This window comes from Vipera ursinii, assembly GCF_947247035.1.
Source record: "Vipera ursinii genome assembly, chromosome: 3".
NCBI classification, from domain to species: Eukaryota; Metazoa; Chordata; class Lepidosauria; order Squamata; family Viperidae; genus Vipera; species Vipera ursinii.
The window spans coordinates 92,221,587-92,241,325 of record NC_139516.1 but is presented as its reverse complement, the minus strand read 5'-3'; the positions used below and the strand labels follow the sequence as shown (position 1 = coordinate 92,241,325).

Sequence of the window (19,739 nt, the reverse complement as noted above, 5' to 3'; positions counted from 1 at the left end):
ACCAAAAACTGATGTATCAATTAAAATTAATGTAGCGTGCCATGATAAAAATGATTTGGTTGTTGAATCTACAGGGATTGCTCTAACAGTAATTTACAATTCTTCCTATATTCATAATCTAAAAGTTCAGATAAATATTATTATTATTAATTTAATTTCTATACCGCCCTTCTCCCGAAGGACTCAGGGCGGTGTACAGGGCAATAAAATGCAATAAAAATACAATATACAAAAGTTAAGATAAAAATTAAATAGAATAGCCCAATTACAGTAAAAGTTAATTAAAATTACAATTAAAATACCCCAAACCCATCAGACCAGGCCGGCTTGTTCAAATAGGTGAGTTTTCAGGTCACGGCGGAAGGAGCGAAGGTCAGGAGCCATCCGGAGCTCAACCGGTAAATGATTCCAAAGGTCTGGCGCGCCCACAGAGAACGCCCTCCCCCTGGGGGCCACCAGCCGACACTCTCTGACCGCCGGCACCCTGAGGAGGCCCTCTCTGTGGGAGCGCACTGGATGAAGGGAAGTTGACGCCGGCAGCAGGTGCTCCCGTAAGTAATCCGGACCCATGCCATTTAGGGCTTTATAGGTCATCACCAGCACCTTGAATCTCACTGGGAGGGCAACTGGAAGCCAATGCAGCTCGCAGAGTAGAGGTGTTACATGGGAGTATCGGGAGACCCCCAACACAACTCGTGCGGCTGCATTCTGCACCAGTTGAAGCCTCTGAGTGGTCCTCAAGGGCAGCCCCATGTACAGAGCATTGCAGTAGTCTAAACGAGAGGTCAGGAGCTCATGAGTGACTGTACGCAAGGCATCCCGGTCCAGATAGGGTCGCAACTGGCGCACCAGGCGAACCTGGGCAAAGGCCCCCGTAGTCACCGCTCCTATATGATCTTCCAGGGAGAGCTGTGAATCCAGGAGGACACCCAAGTTGTGAGCCCTATCTACGGGGAGTAATACCTCACCCCCCATGGTTAAATATGGAATAACCTGAATTTCCCGAGATGCCGGCACGTACAACCACTCAGTCTTGTCGGGATTGAGCCGAAGCCTGTTCATCCAGACCCGAACCGCCTCCAGGCAACGGGACATCACATCGAGGGCATCACTGGGGTGGTTTGAGGTGGAGATGAAAAGCTGGGTATCATCAGCATACTGATGATACCCGACCCCAAAACCACGAATGATCTCACCCAGTGGCTTCATATAGATGTTGAACAGGAGAGGCGAGAGGACCGACCCCTGAGGAACTCCACAAACAAGAGGCCTCAAGGCCGACCTCTGCCCTCCTGCCAGCACCGACTGCGAACATCCCAGGAGGTAGGAGGAGAACCACTGGAAAACAGTGCCTCCCACTCCCAACCCCCTGAGACGCCACAGTAAGATACCATGGTCGATGGTATCAAAAGCTGCTGAGAGGTCTAATAGGACTAGGACAGAGGAGCATCCCCTGTCCCGAGCCCGCCATAGATAAAAATGGTTAAGAACTCTTCCTGTAAGACAGAAAGAAATCCCATTTAAATACTCTGGGTGGTAAAGATTGGAAGCAAATATTTGAGAAAATAATATTTAATGAGAAATGTTAAAATATATAGTGTCCTTGTTTGGCTACGTGTGGATCATGTTCAATTTCTGTCAGCAGAAATGATTTGGTTGTTGAATCTACAGGGATTGCTCTAACAGTAATTTACAATTCTTCCCATATTCATAATCTAAAAGTTCGGATAAATATAAAAATGGTTAAGAACTCTTCCTGTAAGACAGAAAGAAATCCCATTTAAATACTCTGGGTGGTAAAGATTGGAAGCAAATATTTGAGAAAATAATATTTAATAAGAAATGTTAAAATATATAGTGTCCTTGTTTGGCTACGTGTGGATCATGTTCAATTTCTGTCAGCAGAAATTTGGTTGCCGGCTCAAATTTCCCTTATTCTCCACCTTCAGTTCATGTCACCAATTTCTCTGGAATTTATCCAAATTTTTTTGGAGGGTCCCTACCAAAAGGATTTTGGTGGCATAGTTGGAGGAGGGTGCTGTAATAGAAAAGACAGGAAAGTCACTACTGGATAAATAGAAATCATTATACATAACAATGTAAAGAGTTTAGTAAATGTGAAGATTAAATTGCAACAGTTTGTTCAGGACCTTACACAATTCTTTTCTAGATTTTCTGCTATGGGGCAGGAAGATCTGTCACTGCTCTAAGAGGTTTACCATACCAGGAAAAGCCACAGCCTCCTCCTCTTCCCCCAAGGGATAGAAATCAATCACCACCAATGCTGCTGCCAAAACAGGCAGGTACCAAGGCAGACTACTTGACTGGAAATACAGAGTCCACCCCAGGGGGTCCTTATGACAGAGGAGATGCATCAAGAAGAAATGGGCAACGCAGATCTGACAGTGACCCTAAAAACAACGTAGAGGTTGTGCGAGCCGGCAGTACACTGGATGTACCAGAAGAGCATTCCAAATTGGCAGCCAAGGTAATCAGAAGCGTATCAGTTTTAATTCTAATTAAATTGGTTGTGTTTTGTGTTATATTTATCCATTAACTCAGCGATCCCCAATCCCCGTGCCGCAGCCCACTAGCAGGCTGTGTGGCCTATTCGTAACAGGGCTGTGTGAGCGGCGGGCTGGTGTACACGCACATGCAGCTCAACTTGCACAAGTTGAGCTGTGAGTGCATGTGTGTGCACACCAGCTCGCCACTCGCACGACCCAGTTCTTCTCTTCCCTCCAGCCAGGCTGCCAAGCTGCAAAGGTTGGGGACCACTGCATTAACCTATTGGGTTTAGAGACCACTGTATGTCTCCAGACATTAAAAGACAAAAACCATAAAGCACAAGATGGTTAAAAGGAAAATCTGCAATGAAATAGTCTTATGACTTATAATTTGTCTTCTGGCAGTAATATTAACAGTTCAAAGTTTTATAAAACAGCTAAGACAATTAATGTGGAATTTGTTTGGAGGGGGAAATATGCTTGTCTAAAATTAACTCACTTTGAAAATTTTTAAGTTAAGTAGAACAGTTTCTATATAGTTTATCAAAGTGAATAATTGAGATTGAAATATGTATCAGCATGTGTCGTTAGAAATTTTGCACCTTATAATTGGTTAGACTGTATAATCATCTCTTTCAAGTGGCATATAATTGCTATTTGTTTATGTAATGATGGTTGTTACTAAAGTAACTCACTGATACTAGAATCTCTTACAGAGTGAATTGAATCCTAAAGAAGAGAATGAGGCTAATGATGTAATGGAGAAAACCAACACAGATTCAAACCTGGATAAAACAAACGTTGTTGAACCTAGCCAAGTGCAAAAGCATTCAGAAAATAATGGAAATGAAAAAAACCATAGTAGCAGTGAAGATGGGATTGTGAAGCAAAATACCCCGGAAAGCCCAGAAATGCAGGGCAAAGAGAACAGCTCATGTGGATTGGAAGAATCCAGAGAGAGGATTATAGAAACCTTGAACCCATCTGTAAGTTTAAAATGGATTCACTCTTGTGTATCTTTAGAAGAGGAAGCCAATTTGGCCTCCCATAACAAGGAAACAGTAATGAGTAAATGTAGAATTTTTCCTCTGTGCCTAGAGCCTATTCCTACAGGGATAGGAAGACATGCACAGAAAGGACAATAATTTTTTTTTAAAGTAAGAGGAATTGTTAGATTTTAAGTTATATAATTTTAAATCCATTTCAAGAAGAGAGTGAAAGCAGTGAATACTTCTTTCCCTGATTTACATAGCTGTTCTCCAGATGTCTTTAATCATTCACTAGAAGAAACAAGTGATTTTTGGACCTTTTGACAAATGCAATTTCTTTTTTTAAATGTATTTTACTCATAAAGACAAAATAAATTCAATTTATTAGTTAACTACTGTAGGTAGAAATGCCATAGCAGCCTTTTAACAATACCATGGACTGATTTCAGGCTCCAGTTGTGGAACTGGGTGATGTAATTCATTTAATAATAAACAATTCTGAGCTTCACTGCTTGATAATGAAAGAGTGGGGCCAAGGTAGCTTTTTTGCAGTTTATACACATTGAGCTTCTACTCCCAGATAGTTAGGAAATATTTTAAGCAGTGTAGAAAGTGGTATTGGGGATTTTAAGGGATGAAGACAAACTGTCAGAAATTAGTTTTCTCCCACTTTCAGCTATTGTCATCTTTGCACTATAGCGCAGTCTTACATGATTTAAGTATTGGCTTTAAAAAAACAGGGTCCTTGGTGCTGTCTGCACTTGGTTGTTACCAAACTAGGTATCATTAGTGCACAATTACCTAGTTTGGTAGTGAAACATCTGCAAGAAAGCAGCCAAGCTCAGTGAGCACCAAGGACCCTAGAATTCAACTCTGAGCTACAAATATTCTTTTACCAGTATAGCAAACACTTTTCTCTCTTGTGAAATTAATGATCTGACAATAGCAATTCTTATAAAATTTATGGAAGTTAATAGATAAGATGCTGCTTTCATACCATACTATGAAGCATGCGGGAAAGATTTTCAAGACTTCAGGTGGTGTTTGTTGATAATACAATGAATTTCTGAATTTCTAGAAGAGTAGTTGGTAACTGTAAAGGTTGGGCAGTTACTTTGCCCTTCAGTGAGATTCACTTCTAAGTAACTCTATAAAGGTTAGAGACTGACATTTTTAAATTGACATTTTTAATAGGAAAAATATAGCACCCAAGTGTATCTAACAAGGATGTCACACGTTTGTGAAGTATTTAGCTTTCTGTATCATATTTTTCTGGCTCAGTTTCCACTCCATTGCTTTCCCACTGGATGGGAAAAGTAACTTCTCTACAAAGAATTTAAGATACACATTTGATACATCTTAAGCAGGAAAGAGAAATTGTTAAAGATCAGATTGGTAGCTATAGTAACCCTCTTCTGTGATAAGATTTAAAAATAGAGGGCTAAAAAAATCTGTACAAAGTTTTAGTATAGCCTGTCCCCCTTCTCCGGACTGTTGAGGGCAACAGATTCATATGGATTAATTGAATGTTTCAGTGCAACAGAGGTTGTGACTTGTGAAGACATTTGGCAGGCGGCTTTTAAATAATTGAAATCTTCTCCTTACAGGAACAGTATTAGAAGAACACTGCTTCCTGACAGACCTCCCTCTACTTTACCTTAAAAAAATTAATGAAAAAGAATTCACCATTCTGAAATGAGAAAATTATTAACTTGGTAACCCCAGTGTACATTGATTAATCAGGATATTTTTCTCCTGACAGCTTCAAGGCGTTTTGAAAGCATCTTATAGAATTATGTATTTAAGTATATAAAACATGCAAGAAATGTGACTTCACAGTGAAACAAAGATTTACTGTATATGGGACGTTAGTGTAATTTTTGCTGTGTTCATAAATAGCCCAAGGAACAGTTCATTTTAGTTACAATCCAAGAGCAATCATAAAAATGAAATTGGGCCATAAATTAGCTTAATCAAGCTTAACTTAGGCTTTGGGAAATTGTTGGGACTATTAATTTCATATTAATATTAAAACAGAATCAAAAATGGTTTGCATGTATTATTGTGAATGTCCTACTAGTCCACAGTATAGAATTTAATGAATTTAAATACTTGAAATCTGGAGCACTGTCTGGCACTCTATAGAAATGAAGAGGTTAGCAATACCAAGACGTAAATGAAGCGTTCAATAAGACTTCCAGGGAAGGAAAGGCGAACTAAAGGAAGTCTCTGTGAAAATAGCCAACAGCCATACAAAGATGAAAGAATTGGTGAGTAGTAGACCGATTCCTTGGAGTCTCTCCAGATAGAGAAGAAGAAATTGCTCACAGGTGCTCCAGACAGCCACTCTTCATGAGGTGATTGGAGGACACCACTTTTTTCCCAGGTTTTAACTTTAGAAGACAAAAGGATCATTCAGCAATGGAGTCAGTCATCTTTCTTGCAATTACAGTGGACCCTTTTAAAGGATACTAACTTCACATGCCTCACTTCTTAATCCCTTTGAGAAATTCTCTATTACCCATCTTAAAGAGGTAGAGAGCTTAACGATGACAAGTTTGAAAAGTAATTGGGCAGTTCATTCAGTTCAAATCCGAACAAAAGAAAAATTAATTTTAAGCTTAAGCATTTAATTTGAAATAACGAGCAAAATGCTAAATAAGATTTTAATCTAACAGTTGTCCCACAAATACTTCCCCGCACCAAAAAAAGCCAACCAGACTTTTTTTGTTTGAAAATGTTTTGCTTCTCATACAAGAAGCTTCTTCAGTTCTAACTGGAGGGGAAGCTGATGAGAAGCATAACATTTTCAAAGAAAATAATCAAGGAAATCCAGTTACCTTTTGAACAAAAGCACCCTTGGGACAACCATGAATGACCTGGATGATTGAGAATCTCAATACATATCTTAGAAAGTTATAAACCATTTAAGAAGCCAAATACATCTGAACTTTTAAGGTTTTAAAACTTTTAAGTATTAAAAAATAAGCAGCTTCTTGGGGGGGGGGAAACAAACTTATTTTGGCAATCCTGGTTATCGTTAAGTCATAAAGATTTTTCAATTCTGTTTTTTGAAACTGGATATTAGAGTGGACTAAAGATTCTAAAAAGGGGGAAAACCCCACACCTGTTTTTGATGTTGATTAATTCTGTATCTTACAAAATGACACAAAACATTATACAGAAACATTAAAGATCTTTGAAGAACGGAGTCAGAAATTAGTAAATACAATAGCAATCCTGCCAATAATGATATCTGCTTCTATAGATAACACTATGTCCAAAAGATGTTAATTAATGAAAGAGCAAATGTGGAACAAATTTAAAGTACAAAAAAAAGTTGAGCTACAAATGACAGGCCAAAAGAATGTTTTGGAAAAGGATGTTTTACTGGATATACAAAAGAAACTGGATGAAGATTTAAAACTTAAAAAAGAAAATACAAACAATAAACTGAGACAATGACCTGGAAAATGTTTCTTATTGGATCTACAAAAGACAGTTGTTAAAGCCTTGAATAAATCTGCACAGTGGGATAAGAATTGAAATCAGCTACTACAATAATACAGGTAGTCCTCAAGTGACAACCATAACAGAGCCTGCCTATTAAAGATGAACTTCACGGCAACCATTAAAGCACCCACATGGTTGTCTCACAAATCCCCATACCTGCTGTTCCCAACGTGGCTGGTAAATGACCACATGGGTCATTAAATGGAGCACAGGTTTCTCGGGCCCCAGGGGAGAACCTGGGAAGCCTAGCACAGGCCCCGCCCTGGGCCTCAAGACCTGCCCCAAGGCACCCCATGCTTTGCTTCATGCCCCTCGGGGTCCACACAGGTCTTGGGTCTGCTTCTCCCCCCCCCCCCCCGGTCCCACACACTTCTCTCCACCTTCCCCCATTATTGATTGCTCATACTTTTATGGGATAGGTGAGCTGGAGCGCTACAGCATCTCTACTGCAATCATAAGGCGAACAACCAAGGGCACTAGCGGGCGTACCTTCCGAACCCGGCCAAAAGTATCTTTTGGGAGAGATTCACTTGTAACTTCAAATGGCCAGTTATAAGTTGAGGATTAACTGTATTTGATTGAATTAAGGACTATTAGAAATAAAGGAATAAAAAGTTGGTTTATTTGATCAAGTTTAAAATGAGACTTTTTTTGTTGCAAAGTTCAGGTACACTTCATGGTCTGTTTCCTGACACCAGGACTGAAAAGTTAAAGTTTTATGGATTTGCTTTTGGATAAGGAATGAGATATGCGATGAGGAGATATCTGTAACCTTACAGAGGGTAAAATGTTATTAAATTTGCTTATACTTGTTCTGATTAATATTAGAAGTAACTTCTTTATATATTTTCTCTTTCTTCAAGTTTATGTTATTTTAATCAAAATTCTTAATAAAATTTATTTTAAAAAAGAGCTCAGTGAGAGGTTACTGAAGCCTTTAAGTGGTTTGTTCATGGCTTAAACTGAACCGGTTTCTTTTCCTTGCATCGGCTTAATACTCTTTTATAGATAAAAAAATAAAAAAAACACAGCAGTATTAAAAGTTTTTTAAAAAACCACCATAATACTGTTCATTTTAAAACCTTCTGCAATATGTAAAAATTAGGAAAAAATGAATTTATTTTGTTTACATATTTTAGCAGAAAAAATTGTCCTAAATTTCTGACAAAAGTACCTTAAACATAGATGCATTAATAAAGGAAAACAGTACATCTACAAGAAGGGAAATGAGCAGAAAGGGAGACAGTATGGAAATAAAACACTATACAGCTGACTTTCAACAACCAGTATTCAAAATCTGATTTTAAGCAGTGGTAGTAATGACTGTACCGTATTCTATGTACATATACTGAATATTTTCAATATATATATATATGTTTTTCCTGAAGGCATTGTATGTAAAATATCTGCTGCAGCTTTACATAATCATCCTTTGTTCTTTCATATGAGTTTTAAATCCATTAGGTAGAACTTGGCCTCTTCAGATTAGATGGTGGAAAGACTCTCTGTTCATCCATTCTTTTCTCCTGCGATCTCAAAATAAGGCTGAAGAAATCCTCATCAGGAACAGTTGGCCCTTTTGGAATGTTTGGTGGTGGTTCACATCTCTGGTCATCTAATCGAGAACCCTAAAAAAAAAAGACCACATTAAAACCATTGTTTTATTTTAGTTTCAGCTAGTCCATTTTTACAAGGGAAGCCTACTGGCATCCATTTCGAACCCGAGTGTCTCCCAGAACCATTCTGAACAGTTATTCCAACAGACTAATGTAGAAGACGACCCAGAAGTCGATACAGGAGAGCAAAGAGGCTGGTACTGAAATGCTGCCTGCATCCCTACATACACATCAGCCGCCAGCAAAGGGATCAAACCCTTCAACCTTAAGTTTCCTTGTTGGATAGTAACTTATGGGCAAAAGATTGCACTCCTACACTCCTGGGAGAATGGCCCACCAACAGTACTTATTTTTAAATATGAATGGGATCCTCCAAGATACATTAATATACAGTATTCCTCATAGCACTTCAACTAATAAGTTTCCTCCCAAACTGAGCACCCAGGAAAACAAATGGAGTGGTACTTGATGCTTGAGGGGAGTGAAGCTACATCTGAAATACTTGGAAACACAGTATCCAACCGAGTTTTCATTAAAAAATAAAACAATCTAACAACAGTATACAGTGGTAATCTGTTAAATTTTGGAATATCCTCTATACAAATATAAAATGCTTTATAAGTGCCTATCCTTTAGCCGGGCAAAATACATTAATACAAAAGAAGAAAGTATCAAAGGCTGAGGAAACCCTAAACATTAGGGAAATAGAAAATAATTCTGAAAACAAGACTTTTTAAAATTTTATGTTAAAACTACATAAATTTTTGCAACCAACTGAGCACACAAATGGGGATTTTGCATGCATCCATAGTGAGCACAATTTTAAACTCATTTGTGTGCTGAAATATGTCGGTTTTTTTGATAAATATAGGCTTTTGTGCTATAGAAGAAGGGGACGACAGAGAATGAGGTGGCTGGATGGAGTCACTGAAGCAGTAGGCGTGAGCTTAAATGGACTCCAGAAGATGGTAGAGGACAGGAAGACCTGGAGGAACATTGTCCATAGGGTTGCGATGGGGCGGACACGACTTCGCAACTAACAACAACAACAAGGCTTTTGTGCTAATAAAAGAACAGGATATCTGCAGGAAGATAAAAAAATACACAATAATGACTACTCAATCTGTCAAAAGACTGAGCTGTGCTTAATTTAGATTTAAAATTCACTTTTAAAAACAGTTCACTAGAAAAACAACATTGTTTAGTAGAAACAATCATCACTTAAACATAATTTTGAAGAACTGCTTTGGACCTTGAATGGAGACATATAGCATACCTCATTAAATCACCCTGACTTTTTTCAGGTTTCTATATGGTTCACTATGAATGAATATTTTTACCATCATTGTTTTTGCACAAATATCCCTCCCTGGATATATACTTAATATGCAGAAATAGTTTTAAAGTTTACAACAGAAATTCAATTTCATCGCTCACTATGATACACATTCATTTTGCTGCACTACGTTTATGGCTGTGCTGTAAATCAAAATGTGCAGCAGTGCGAATGCAGCTCTTATCTGCAATCCATTACAATCATGTAACTCAGGGGTCTTCAAACTTGGCTCTTTTATGACTCGTGGACTTCAACTCCCAGAATTGCCTGAGGAATTCTGGGAGTTGAAGTCCACGAGTCATAAAAGGGCCAAGTTTGAAGACCCCTGATGTAACTAATAAGTCACAATAATGCTGCAATTGTGCATCTGATGCATTTCTTCAACAGCACAGTCCTGTTATTTTTAACATGCCTGTCAAATATGTTGGCATATTACCATTTAAAATGCTTAACAGAGTAATACAAAGGGTAATAACTATCTAAGATCTTTCAGCAATTATTTTAACACTCTAGAAGAGGCACACATTTCTGTTGTGTTTATTAATGTATTACAAGGCAGGAATACTATTTAGAGCCCCATTACGATTTAAGAAGATAAGATCTAGGCTGGGAAGTTGGTTTTAATAAAAGCAGGAACTGGAAAATCCAAAATACTCTTTTATTTTTGATCCACTGTCAAAGGGTTGAACTTAACATTGAGATAAAACTACTTAATTAGCATTAAAAAGATTTTAAACAAAATTGTCCTATGTCTTTTTTTAATACTCCTGAATTTACTGAATGATTCAACTGACAAAAGATACCACCAGGAGGTTCTATTAAACAACCACCAGTACTTGTTTTAAGAATGCATGCCACACAGAATATCCAATCAACCAAAAACTCACCTGGCATTTTATTAATATATCAAAGAAGTCATCATCTGGTTCGCTGTTCTTGCTGGCCATTAGGTGACCAAGGACTGACTGACTATTATGTTGATTAAGACGAAGTCCAGGTAAATTGCTGGCACTGGCTCGCTGATCATCTAAACGTCTACTCTGAGAACTAGCAAGCATATCTAAAAATTCATCTGTATGTGGAGAGAGCATTGAAGCAGAAAAAGCTGCAAAAAAATAAAAAAACAGCATATGTAGAAAGCAGCAGGAGGTACAAGAGTATACTGGTTAAAGCGGTATCTAATTTCATTTAAAGTGGTGGTAATTTTATATAGGCTTTATAATTAATTACATTTTTGCATAATTCTGGATGGTGTGGCAGAAGCAGCCACTGTCAGTCTGTTCCTATCCTGGAAACAATATCGCTGATCATCCATACGGTTGCTCTGAAATCGGCTCAACAAGTCAAAAAATCCTTCATCTCCAGGGACTTCTAAGCTGCTTTTCTTAAAAATAATGAAGTAGAAAAGTAAATACAAATAATACCAACCATTTATGAAACATCAGAGAATTTTAATTCAACCTACATAAATCAGATTAAGTATTATTATGGGAAAGAAGTGAAAAGGTCCAGTGAAGAAACACTAAAAATATTGGGGCTATAAAGTTTGGTATAATGCTATTTCAACATAAAAGAGCATTTCAACTTAATTTCTCACTTGTAGGTACAACTTTATCATTTATTCATGTGCATCAACAAAACTCTACTATATTCACTTCACTTCTAAATGTTTATTCATATATAAATATTATTTCATTGATTTCTAACTTGTAGTCTTACAATTAGTCTGAGATAAATCTAAACATTAATTATATGCTCTGAATCATTTACAATTGGAATGGAATGTAAGCCTAGTAAACAAATAAGTATACATGAGTTTTCATTTTCAAAAATTAGGCAAAGCAATAAAAATCGGCATATTTCTAAAAATGTTTTTATATATATTATATCAAATAAAATATTGAAGTTTTAAAATGTTTATTTCTCCACAAATACCTTCTGTGAATTTAATCGATGGTCAATAGAGTTACTAGCATCCTGAAGAACTTTAGAAGAAGTAATGTTTTTGTATTTTTTCCCTTTTAATCGATTTACAAAGTGCAGTTTTGCTGAAGGTTTGGGAACCAATGGTTTCTGTTTAGCTAGAATTTCACTGTTCCAATCCTGAACCTAGGAAACAGGTAACAACGTATACTAAAACACTATCAAGAAAACAGTTTTTCAGTATATGAAATGCAAAAATGCAAGTTAATTTAATTTTTCCACCTCTATTAAAACATGGCTTATTTGTTCATATTTGTAAAACTAGTGCTTTAACCAAGTCAAATTTGACCATAATTGCAGACAAAAACCCTTTGAAGTAAATCCTATGTTTCCAAGGCGCTAAACTGAGACTGGCAATCAAGCTTGGAGTCACATCAATGTACACAGATACAATGGCCTTGTTTGTCCCAGTTCTTTATATAGTTAATATAATCCTTAAAATGTTTGGCTTGTGAAACTTGGAAAGCTAAAGGTTTTCTGCAGGTCTCCTCTCTCCCTTCTTGCTCTTTTAACATGCCTTTGGGATCTGAACAGTAGAATTCACAGAGGGAGGGGGGTATGAAATGTCAAGGATTGGGTCAGGGATGACTCCTTCATCTCTTTAACCTCTTCCCAGAGATGCTACAAACAAATGCTACTAAGGGCCCAGAGCATTTGTCAGATGACAAAGGGTCTGAATATCAAGCCAACCTGATGTCCAGCCAGTTCTCCATCCCAAACTAAAAATGAAGGAAAAGAGAAACTATTGTTGGATAAGCTTGGAGGTAAGTAACAGCAATCTAAGGGTCGCAGGGAGAAGAAAAAAAAGAGTCTAATGGAATCCATTAGAAGGTTAACTCTAGATCAGAGTACCTAATTTGCTGATCTCAGATATTATCATTTTGACTGGTAGCTCATTGCTGAAATTTAAATGAATCTATAAGAAATATACCTTTACTATAGGAAGAACTACTGATTAGACACTGACCAAGTTAGTTGTACTAAAATTTTCAAATTTACAAGATTTTTGCACAATTTAATAGCGGAACAAAAAAAATCCATAAGGGATAAGGCTTTTATGGTAGAAATATGTATACTTTTTCATATCCATACTATTACAAAATGAGTGCATTATCATCTGTGAATCTGGACCCAACATTATGAAATGTTTTTTTACAAAGCCACTTCCACTTAAAAGACACCAACCTTCTCAGGTGTTAGTTTCATAAGTTCCAATTTTTCCATACTATGGCGACGTCCTAACCTCTGTTTAGTGCCTAGAATTACAAAAATTAAGTAATTAAATTACTTTGAAGAAACATACAAGGAACAATTTAATGGAGTTGTTAACGTATAATATTTACTGAAGATGATCAACCCACTGAGACTAGTAACAGCAACTCTTCTAAACTTGATTGCAAAAGCACTGAACATCATGCTGATATAACTATTAATTTGAGGCAAATTTTTAATTTTTCTTTACAATATTAAAAAAGGCATTTAAAATGTTTCAATGGAGGCAAAGGAAACCATTTAAAACGCTGAAAGAGATGACTCCCTGTCCACTTAACCTGAATATTGAGCTAATTATCTTACTGTAGGCATGCAATCTTCAACAATCGCTGAAGAAGGGAAGGGATAACTTGTTCTACCTCCAACATTTTGTCTCTGCTTACAGTTTGTTTGTTTTTTGCCACAAGGTTTAGTAGCTGCAAGCTGTCTTTAACATATACATTGCCCTGTATACTTTTGGGTGTTCCTCATCAAACGTTAGACTTAGAATCCAGTCCAATCCAATCATTTCCTTAGCACTGAAAATGGCTCATATTTATTGTTGAACAATGTCAACTCTACAAATGAACATGGCTGCAGCCATTTTCCTTCTCATTCTAGGTTGCCACATAGAACAGAGGAAGGGGGGTTGCTCAGGTGCGTCGTTAGTCAAAATAATCTTTTGTCCCATGGGAAACAAGGTCATCGGTTGCTCCCGAGACTAGGGACTGGGCATTGCATAAAAAGCCCGCCAACAATCATACTGGGGAACCTAGTTGCTTGCATAGTTTTATGGGTGGGACATTTAACTTTGTATTGGGAAATTGTTACTTGTGTATCCAGACTTGGTTTCATTCTTGACCATGCTGATACTTTGTAACTTGTTCTTTGAGGGATTTGAAAATCTTGGAGCTCTGCTTTATGTCTGTTGGAACCATGACACAATGTGGTTCTTATATTTCATTTTTCAATCTTTTTTGTAAGAAACTTACACAAGGAAATTGTAGCTTCATTAGCTACAAAGCTCCAAAGATTAAAAAATCTTTGGAAAAATATATTTTTGCACAAATTAAAATAGGAACAAAGAGAAACTATATACAACATTTCTATGGTGGAAACTTCTATATTAGTAGAACTTCTATACTTTCCTCCATATCTATGGTAAGTTTTATAGGATCGATGCATTATTGTCTCTTCTTTATATTTAACAGAAACATCCAGAAGAGTTCATTACTGCATTGCCTAATACATACCTTTAAAACATCTATATAAATCATTTCTACATTACTTGAGATACTGAAGTGACTTGTAGGAATAGACAAAGTTACGTATTTGTTATTACAAAATAAATCAAAACCAGAGTGGCCATTCCAGGTTCTCACTAAACTTTAAAAGCTCTACAATGTTTTGAATATAGTTCTTTGCAGGTGTGGGTCACATTCTGGTAATCATAGAGAACACAATACAGAACTGGAGATTAATAAAAAAGAATACTAAAATGTATTGGGCATATTTACCATTCAAGTTATAATCTGGAATCTGATTTTCAGTCATCATTGAGTTGCTTGTACCGAAACTAAGACCAAGTACCATTTGAAGATCTGAGAGATTAAGTTTAGCTGTTAGTTCTCCAGTCTTATCTCCAACCTGCAATCAAAGGTATTACATGCTTTCTGTAAATGATTTTATTTAAAACAATGTGAATCATACTCATCAATCTGAAACAATCCCTACCCTCAAGACTTCAGTCTGTTTCTCCTTAATTTTATTTACTCAATTTATTCGTTATATATAGTACATATACTGTTTTATTTGAAAAATGCACACAACGAAGAATTAAGAATATGTGCACATACCTCTCTTGAAATATCTAAATGCTTTTCTGCATAATGCATAGCTTGATCATGGTTCCCCAAAGCTGTGCATGCATTCCCTAAACTCCAGCATGCTCTTCCTTCACCAATTCTGGAACACAGTTCAATAATACACATCAAATATTCCAGTTAAAAATAAAAGACAACTTTTAAATACATTTAAACAAATAATTTCAAATAGATACCGTATGTACAATTAAAGGACCCTTGAAGACCTTATGCATAGTCTCCATACTCATTCTATGAATTTGTTGTTTTATTTAATCTTTAACAGGAGAAAAACAAATATATGTAAGGTACATTAATTTTATCACATTAACCATAACTTACTTTAATTACATTTATCAAAATCAGATTTTGAGTTGTTTTGCCTGTCTCAATATATCAGCCTTAAACTGTTTTTAAAAATTATAGCAATATTTCAATTAACCAATTGCTGTGCAACTATAAAGCTTAGAAAGCACAGTAATCTCTGTGATAATGCTAATCAATACAGAATAAATATTTATTCATTATTGGAACATTTTTAGAAATTAAACATTACATAACTTACTATCTTCCTTAGTTCAAAAATGCTTCATTTTCTGCTGAAAAAAAGCTTTCCAAAAATTTTATAATGGAGAAATTTTAAATGATCACTTCCATATTAGTGCCAAAAAAGTTGCACAGTTGAGCCCACATAAGAATAACACTTAATTTAACAGAGTCCTTAACTTTATGACTATCTACATCTCAAACGATTAATAGACTCGTGGATTTGACTAAAGTTGCTCATTCAGATTGATGTACCGTATTTCCCCCAAAATAAAACCTAACCGGAAAATAAGCCCGAGCTTGATTTTTTTCTTTGGGGGGGGGGGTAAGGTAAGGTAAAGGTTCCCCCGCACATGCGTGCTAGTCGTTTCCAACTCTAGGGGCCGGTGCTCATCTCCGTTTCAAAACCGAAGAGCCAGGTTTGTCCGAGGACATATCCATGGTCATGTGGCCTGCTAAGCTTGTAAGCCGCCCTGAGTCTTCGGAGAAGGGCGGGATATAAATGGAATTAAAATAAATAAAAAAAATGACTAGACGCCAAAGGCGCACGGAATGCTGTTACCTTCCCACCGTAGTGGTCCCTATTTTTCTACTTGCATTTTTATGTGCTTTCGAACGGCTAGGTTGGCAGAAGCTGGGATGAGTAACAGGCGCTCACTCTGTTACGTAGCACTCGGGATTCGACCCGCCAAACTGCCGACCTTCTGATCGACAAGCTCAGCCCAAAAATAAGCCAGGGGAGTGGGCATGGCCAGCACAAACGGCACTGAGTGTGTGGGGGCCAACAGCAGCAGCCACAACCCACCAGCCCCTTGGAGCAGCGCCCGTTAAGTCCAGCATGAAGGCGGGGAGGGAGGGAGGCAATCCGGACATGCCACACACTTTTAGGAGAAATGACAAGAGACTGAAAACTTTTTCTGCTTGAAAATGGGGAAGATGGAAACGGATGGATTCGCTCCGTTTCCAACTGCCCCATTTTTAAGCAGATGAAGCTTCCATTCTGTCATTTCTACGTCTGGGGGAAAAGTGTTTGGGTACCCCATAGGCATTCAAACACTTCTTGCCCAGAGGGAGACTGAAACCTTCGTCTACTTCAAAATGCGGCAGTTGGAAATGGAGGGATTTGCTCCATTTCCAACGGCCCCATTTTCAGGCAGATGAAGCTTCCAGTCTCTGTTAACATAAACAGCAGAATTCCTCTCCCCGGGATGGAGTGCTCCGCCACTGCCATTGCTTTCCCCTCAGAGCTGTAAGGCAGCATCTGACTCCTTTAAGCCAGCAGTTAAGGTGTAATTTGGGACGCAGCAATGGAGTGTAGCCCAGGAGCAGCAGCAAAGCAACAGCAGAATCTCCCAGGATGGCCTCGCCAGCTGCATGCTACCGGTATTGACAGGTAACACTAAGGGCCCAGACCTTCACCGCTGGCTTGGCTTGCGCAGGACTTTCATGCGCGTCGGCTGGCTTGGGAAGCAGCATTGGGGGGGCAAGGCGAAGCCCAGTGGCAGCAGCAACAACAAAAGCAACAGCGGAATCCACCTGGGACAGCCAAAAGGCATGAAAAGTGATCCGGGGCAGCCCCATGCCCGTCTCACACAGCCAGCATTAGAGATGGAGCGCCTGGCAGGGCCCGAAGAGCATGGGGCTGCCCCTGCACCCCCCCAAAACCACCAGCCAGATGCCCCAAGCATTTCTTTGCTTACCTGATTTCCAGACCCATCACGTTTCTCTGTCACGTTCCTCTGACGCTATGTGCAGGGAAACATAAGAAGTTTGTGGGACTAAAAAAAAAAAAAGTTCAATCAATCAATGCCAACTTCTGATGGGGAAAAAAAGGATCTCACGAAGTTGGAATTGATTGATTGAACTTTTTTTTTGTCCTACAAACTTTTGTTTCCCTGCACGTGACGGTGGAGGAATGTAATGACAGAGAAATGCAAAGGAGCTGGAAATCAGGTAAGCAAAGAAATGTTTGGGGAAAGTGAGGGTGGGGAAGCTCTCCAGTTCCGCAGCAGCAGAGAAATGCAACAGAGCTAGAAAACAGGTGCCAGGCAAACCCCCTAAGGGCGCCAGGTACTGAAACAGGCCTATTGCTCTCCTGCAGCTGCCCAGGCCAGCTGGAGGGAAGGCCAGCATCTACTGGCACTTACAGTAAATGCAGCAGCATTCCGGCTCTGGCAGGGAAGGGGCAGCTGGCATGGGCAGTGACGGCAGGATGCTCCCTCGCTTCAGCACCCTCTCTTCCTGACCCTCCAGCGCTCCACCTGCCACTTTGGCCCCAGGCTGCCGCCTCCTCATTTACCTCTCGGGTGGGCCGTGCCAGGAAGGCAGCCCCCCAGCATCCCCTGGGCAAAGGCCCCCTGCTCCACCAAGGGGGCATCGGCCTGGCTGCCACCACCTTAGGGCTCTTCTGGGGCTGCTGGGGCTGGCCTGACATGGGAAGGGCACACACGCCCCACCCCCGTCCTGAACTCTGTCATACAGTACCTTTACCATAGTTGGTCTGCCACCACGCTCTGAGGTTGGCCCATCACCAACTGTGTCTCCACTCCATATGCAGGCCATGCCCCACCCCGACGCGCTCATCACCTGCTGGTAAGACACTCCCCAAAAATAAGTCCTAGTGCTTATTTCGGAGCCCAAAAGAAAATAAGATCGGGTCTTATTTTCAGGGAAACACAGTAAAAATATAAAATGAGCCACACTGAACCAGTTTAAACACCTATTTAGTCTCCCAATTTTTCCACTTTGCAGCTAAATGCCAATAGAAAACCCCAGATCCTTGATTTGTGCTCCAAAGAACTAACGTAGGAGCAAACTCCTCCAATAACAGACAGAATATCTTTATTATTGCAATTAATAGTAAAATCCTCTATTATACCATTTAGCACGGGGATCCTGTCTATATAAGTAAGGCAATATTCTTATAGGGAACAAAAACTGTATTACTATATAGCAACGAATTTAAAACTCTTACCTATCATTTAGTTCTTCAGCAATTGCTAAGTGTTTCAGATGATAATCTATGGCCTTCTCATAATCCTGAAGTAAGGTATAGGTATTTCCAAGACTATAACATGCCTGTGCTTCCACAGCCCTATCTTTAAGCTGCCTTGCAAGCTGTAATGTCTTCCTAAAGGACAAACAGATATTTACTTATACAATTCAAAACACCATCAATGTATCAGAATACATTAATGTACAGTAATGAGATTTACTGGATCTATTATAAAATTCAATGCAATATATATACCATTGCTCTTTAAATAATCTGAAAAAATATTTTAAAAATTAAACAAGCCCTTTTAAAATTGGTATATATTATAGCATACATTAATATTGAAAATGTTTGTCAACCAGTTAATATGATAAATAAAAATAAGTGGAATCAGCAGGTCAGGAAAGCTAGTCAATCATTATGGGCGTTCTTAAAAATCAGACAATTTCTCAAATTGTTTTTTAAATTTACCAACATGAGGATGTTGCAGTACTGCTTTATAGACAATATTACATACTCTTATTATGTGTCATCAAGCTGGTGTTGACTTTCAGTGACCACCTAGATAGACCGTTTCTAGGATGATATATTCCCAAGCCTGGCCTTTCAGGGGAAAGCAAATTCAGACTTGCAAGATTCTGTCACTGTGTTACAATAAAAGTAGTCCTGACTTATATGTATTGTTTTCTTACCTTGTTGGGCTGACACTACCAACTACCAAGCACAATTTAAAGTGCTAATTTTTATTTATAAAGCCGTTGATAAGCTTAGTACTGGGTTACCTGAAGAATCACATCTCTCTACTGGAATTGATCCATTCACTTCAATCATGCCAGGAGAAACAGCTGGTTGTCTCTCTTTTTCAAAGGGGAGGGGGAATTTTCTTCCCAAACTTGAGCTTTTTTTGTAAGTATTTAAGGGGCCAACGGCAGATCATCTTGGATTTATTTATTTTTGAATGCTGACTTTGAATTATTTTATTTATTATTTCTACAGTTTTTTTAAGTTGTAAGCCACTACGAATCTGCAGAGTACTGCAATGGAATATAACTATAACAAATAATTAAACATTTGCTCCCATAGACTACCATATGGAAAACCACTGCCTGCAGAATTCTGACTTTTATAGATCTAGACAAGA

At 38.4% G+C, this 19,739-nt stretch overlaps 2 protein-coding genes across 4 annotated transcripts in view; one reads left to right on the top strand and one right to left on the bottom strand.

The window, feature by feature from the left end:
- Nucleotides 1-7,637, top strand: part of CLCC1 (chloride channel CLIC like 1) — a 29,424-nt gene extending 21,787 nt beyond the window's left edge. The window contains exons 10-12 of one of the 2 annotated variants that reach the window (XM_083358503.1): nt 2,171-2,488; nt 3,224-3,493; nt 5,622-7,637. In XM_083358503.1, the coding sequence (XP_083214629.1) occupies nt 2,171-2,488; nt 3,224-3,493; nt 5,622-5,672 (639 nt within the window). In that variant the 3' untranslated portion in view covers nt 5,673-7,637. The other variant, XM_083358504.1, reaches the window with a different exon arrangement.
- Nucleotides 5,695-19,739, bottom strand: part of GPSM2 (G protein signaling modulator 2) — a 31,492-nt gene continuing 17,447 nt past the window's right edge. For both annotated transcript variants that reach the window (XM_083358502.1, XM_083358501.1), the window contains exons 8-15: nt 18,578-18,733; nt 15,052-15,160; nt 14,713-14,842; nt 13,130-13,200; nt 11,897-12,070; nt 11,192-11,345; nt 10,849-11,066; nt 5,695-8,637 (exon numbers count right to left, since the gene is read on the bottom strand). In XM_083358502.1, coding sequence (XP_083214628.1) covers nt 8,470-8,637; nt 10,849-11,066; nt 11,192-11,345; nt 11,897-12,070; nt 13,130-13,200; nt 14,713-14,842; nt 15,052-15,160; nt 18,578-18,733 — 1,180 coding nt within the window. In that variant the 3' untranslated portion in view covers nt 5,695-8,469. The remainder of the gene's footprint in view (nt 8,638-10,848; nt 11,067-11,191; nt 11,346-11,896; nt 12,071-13,129; nt 13,201-14,712; nt 14,843-15,051; nt 15,161-18,577; nt 18,734-19,739) is intronic.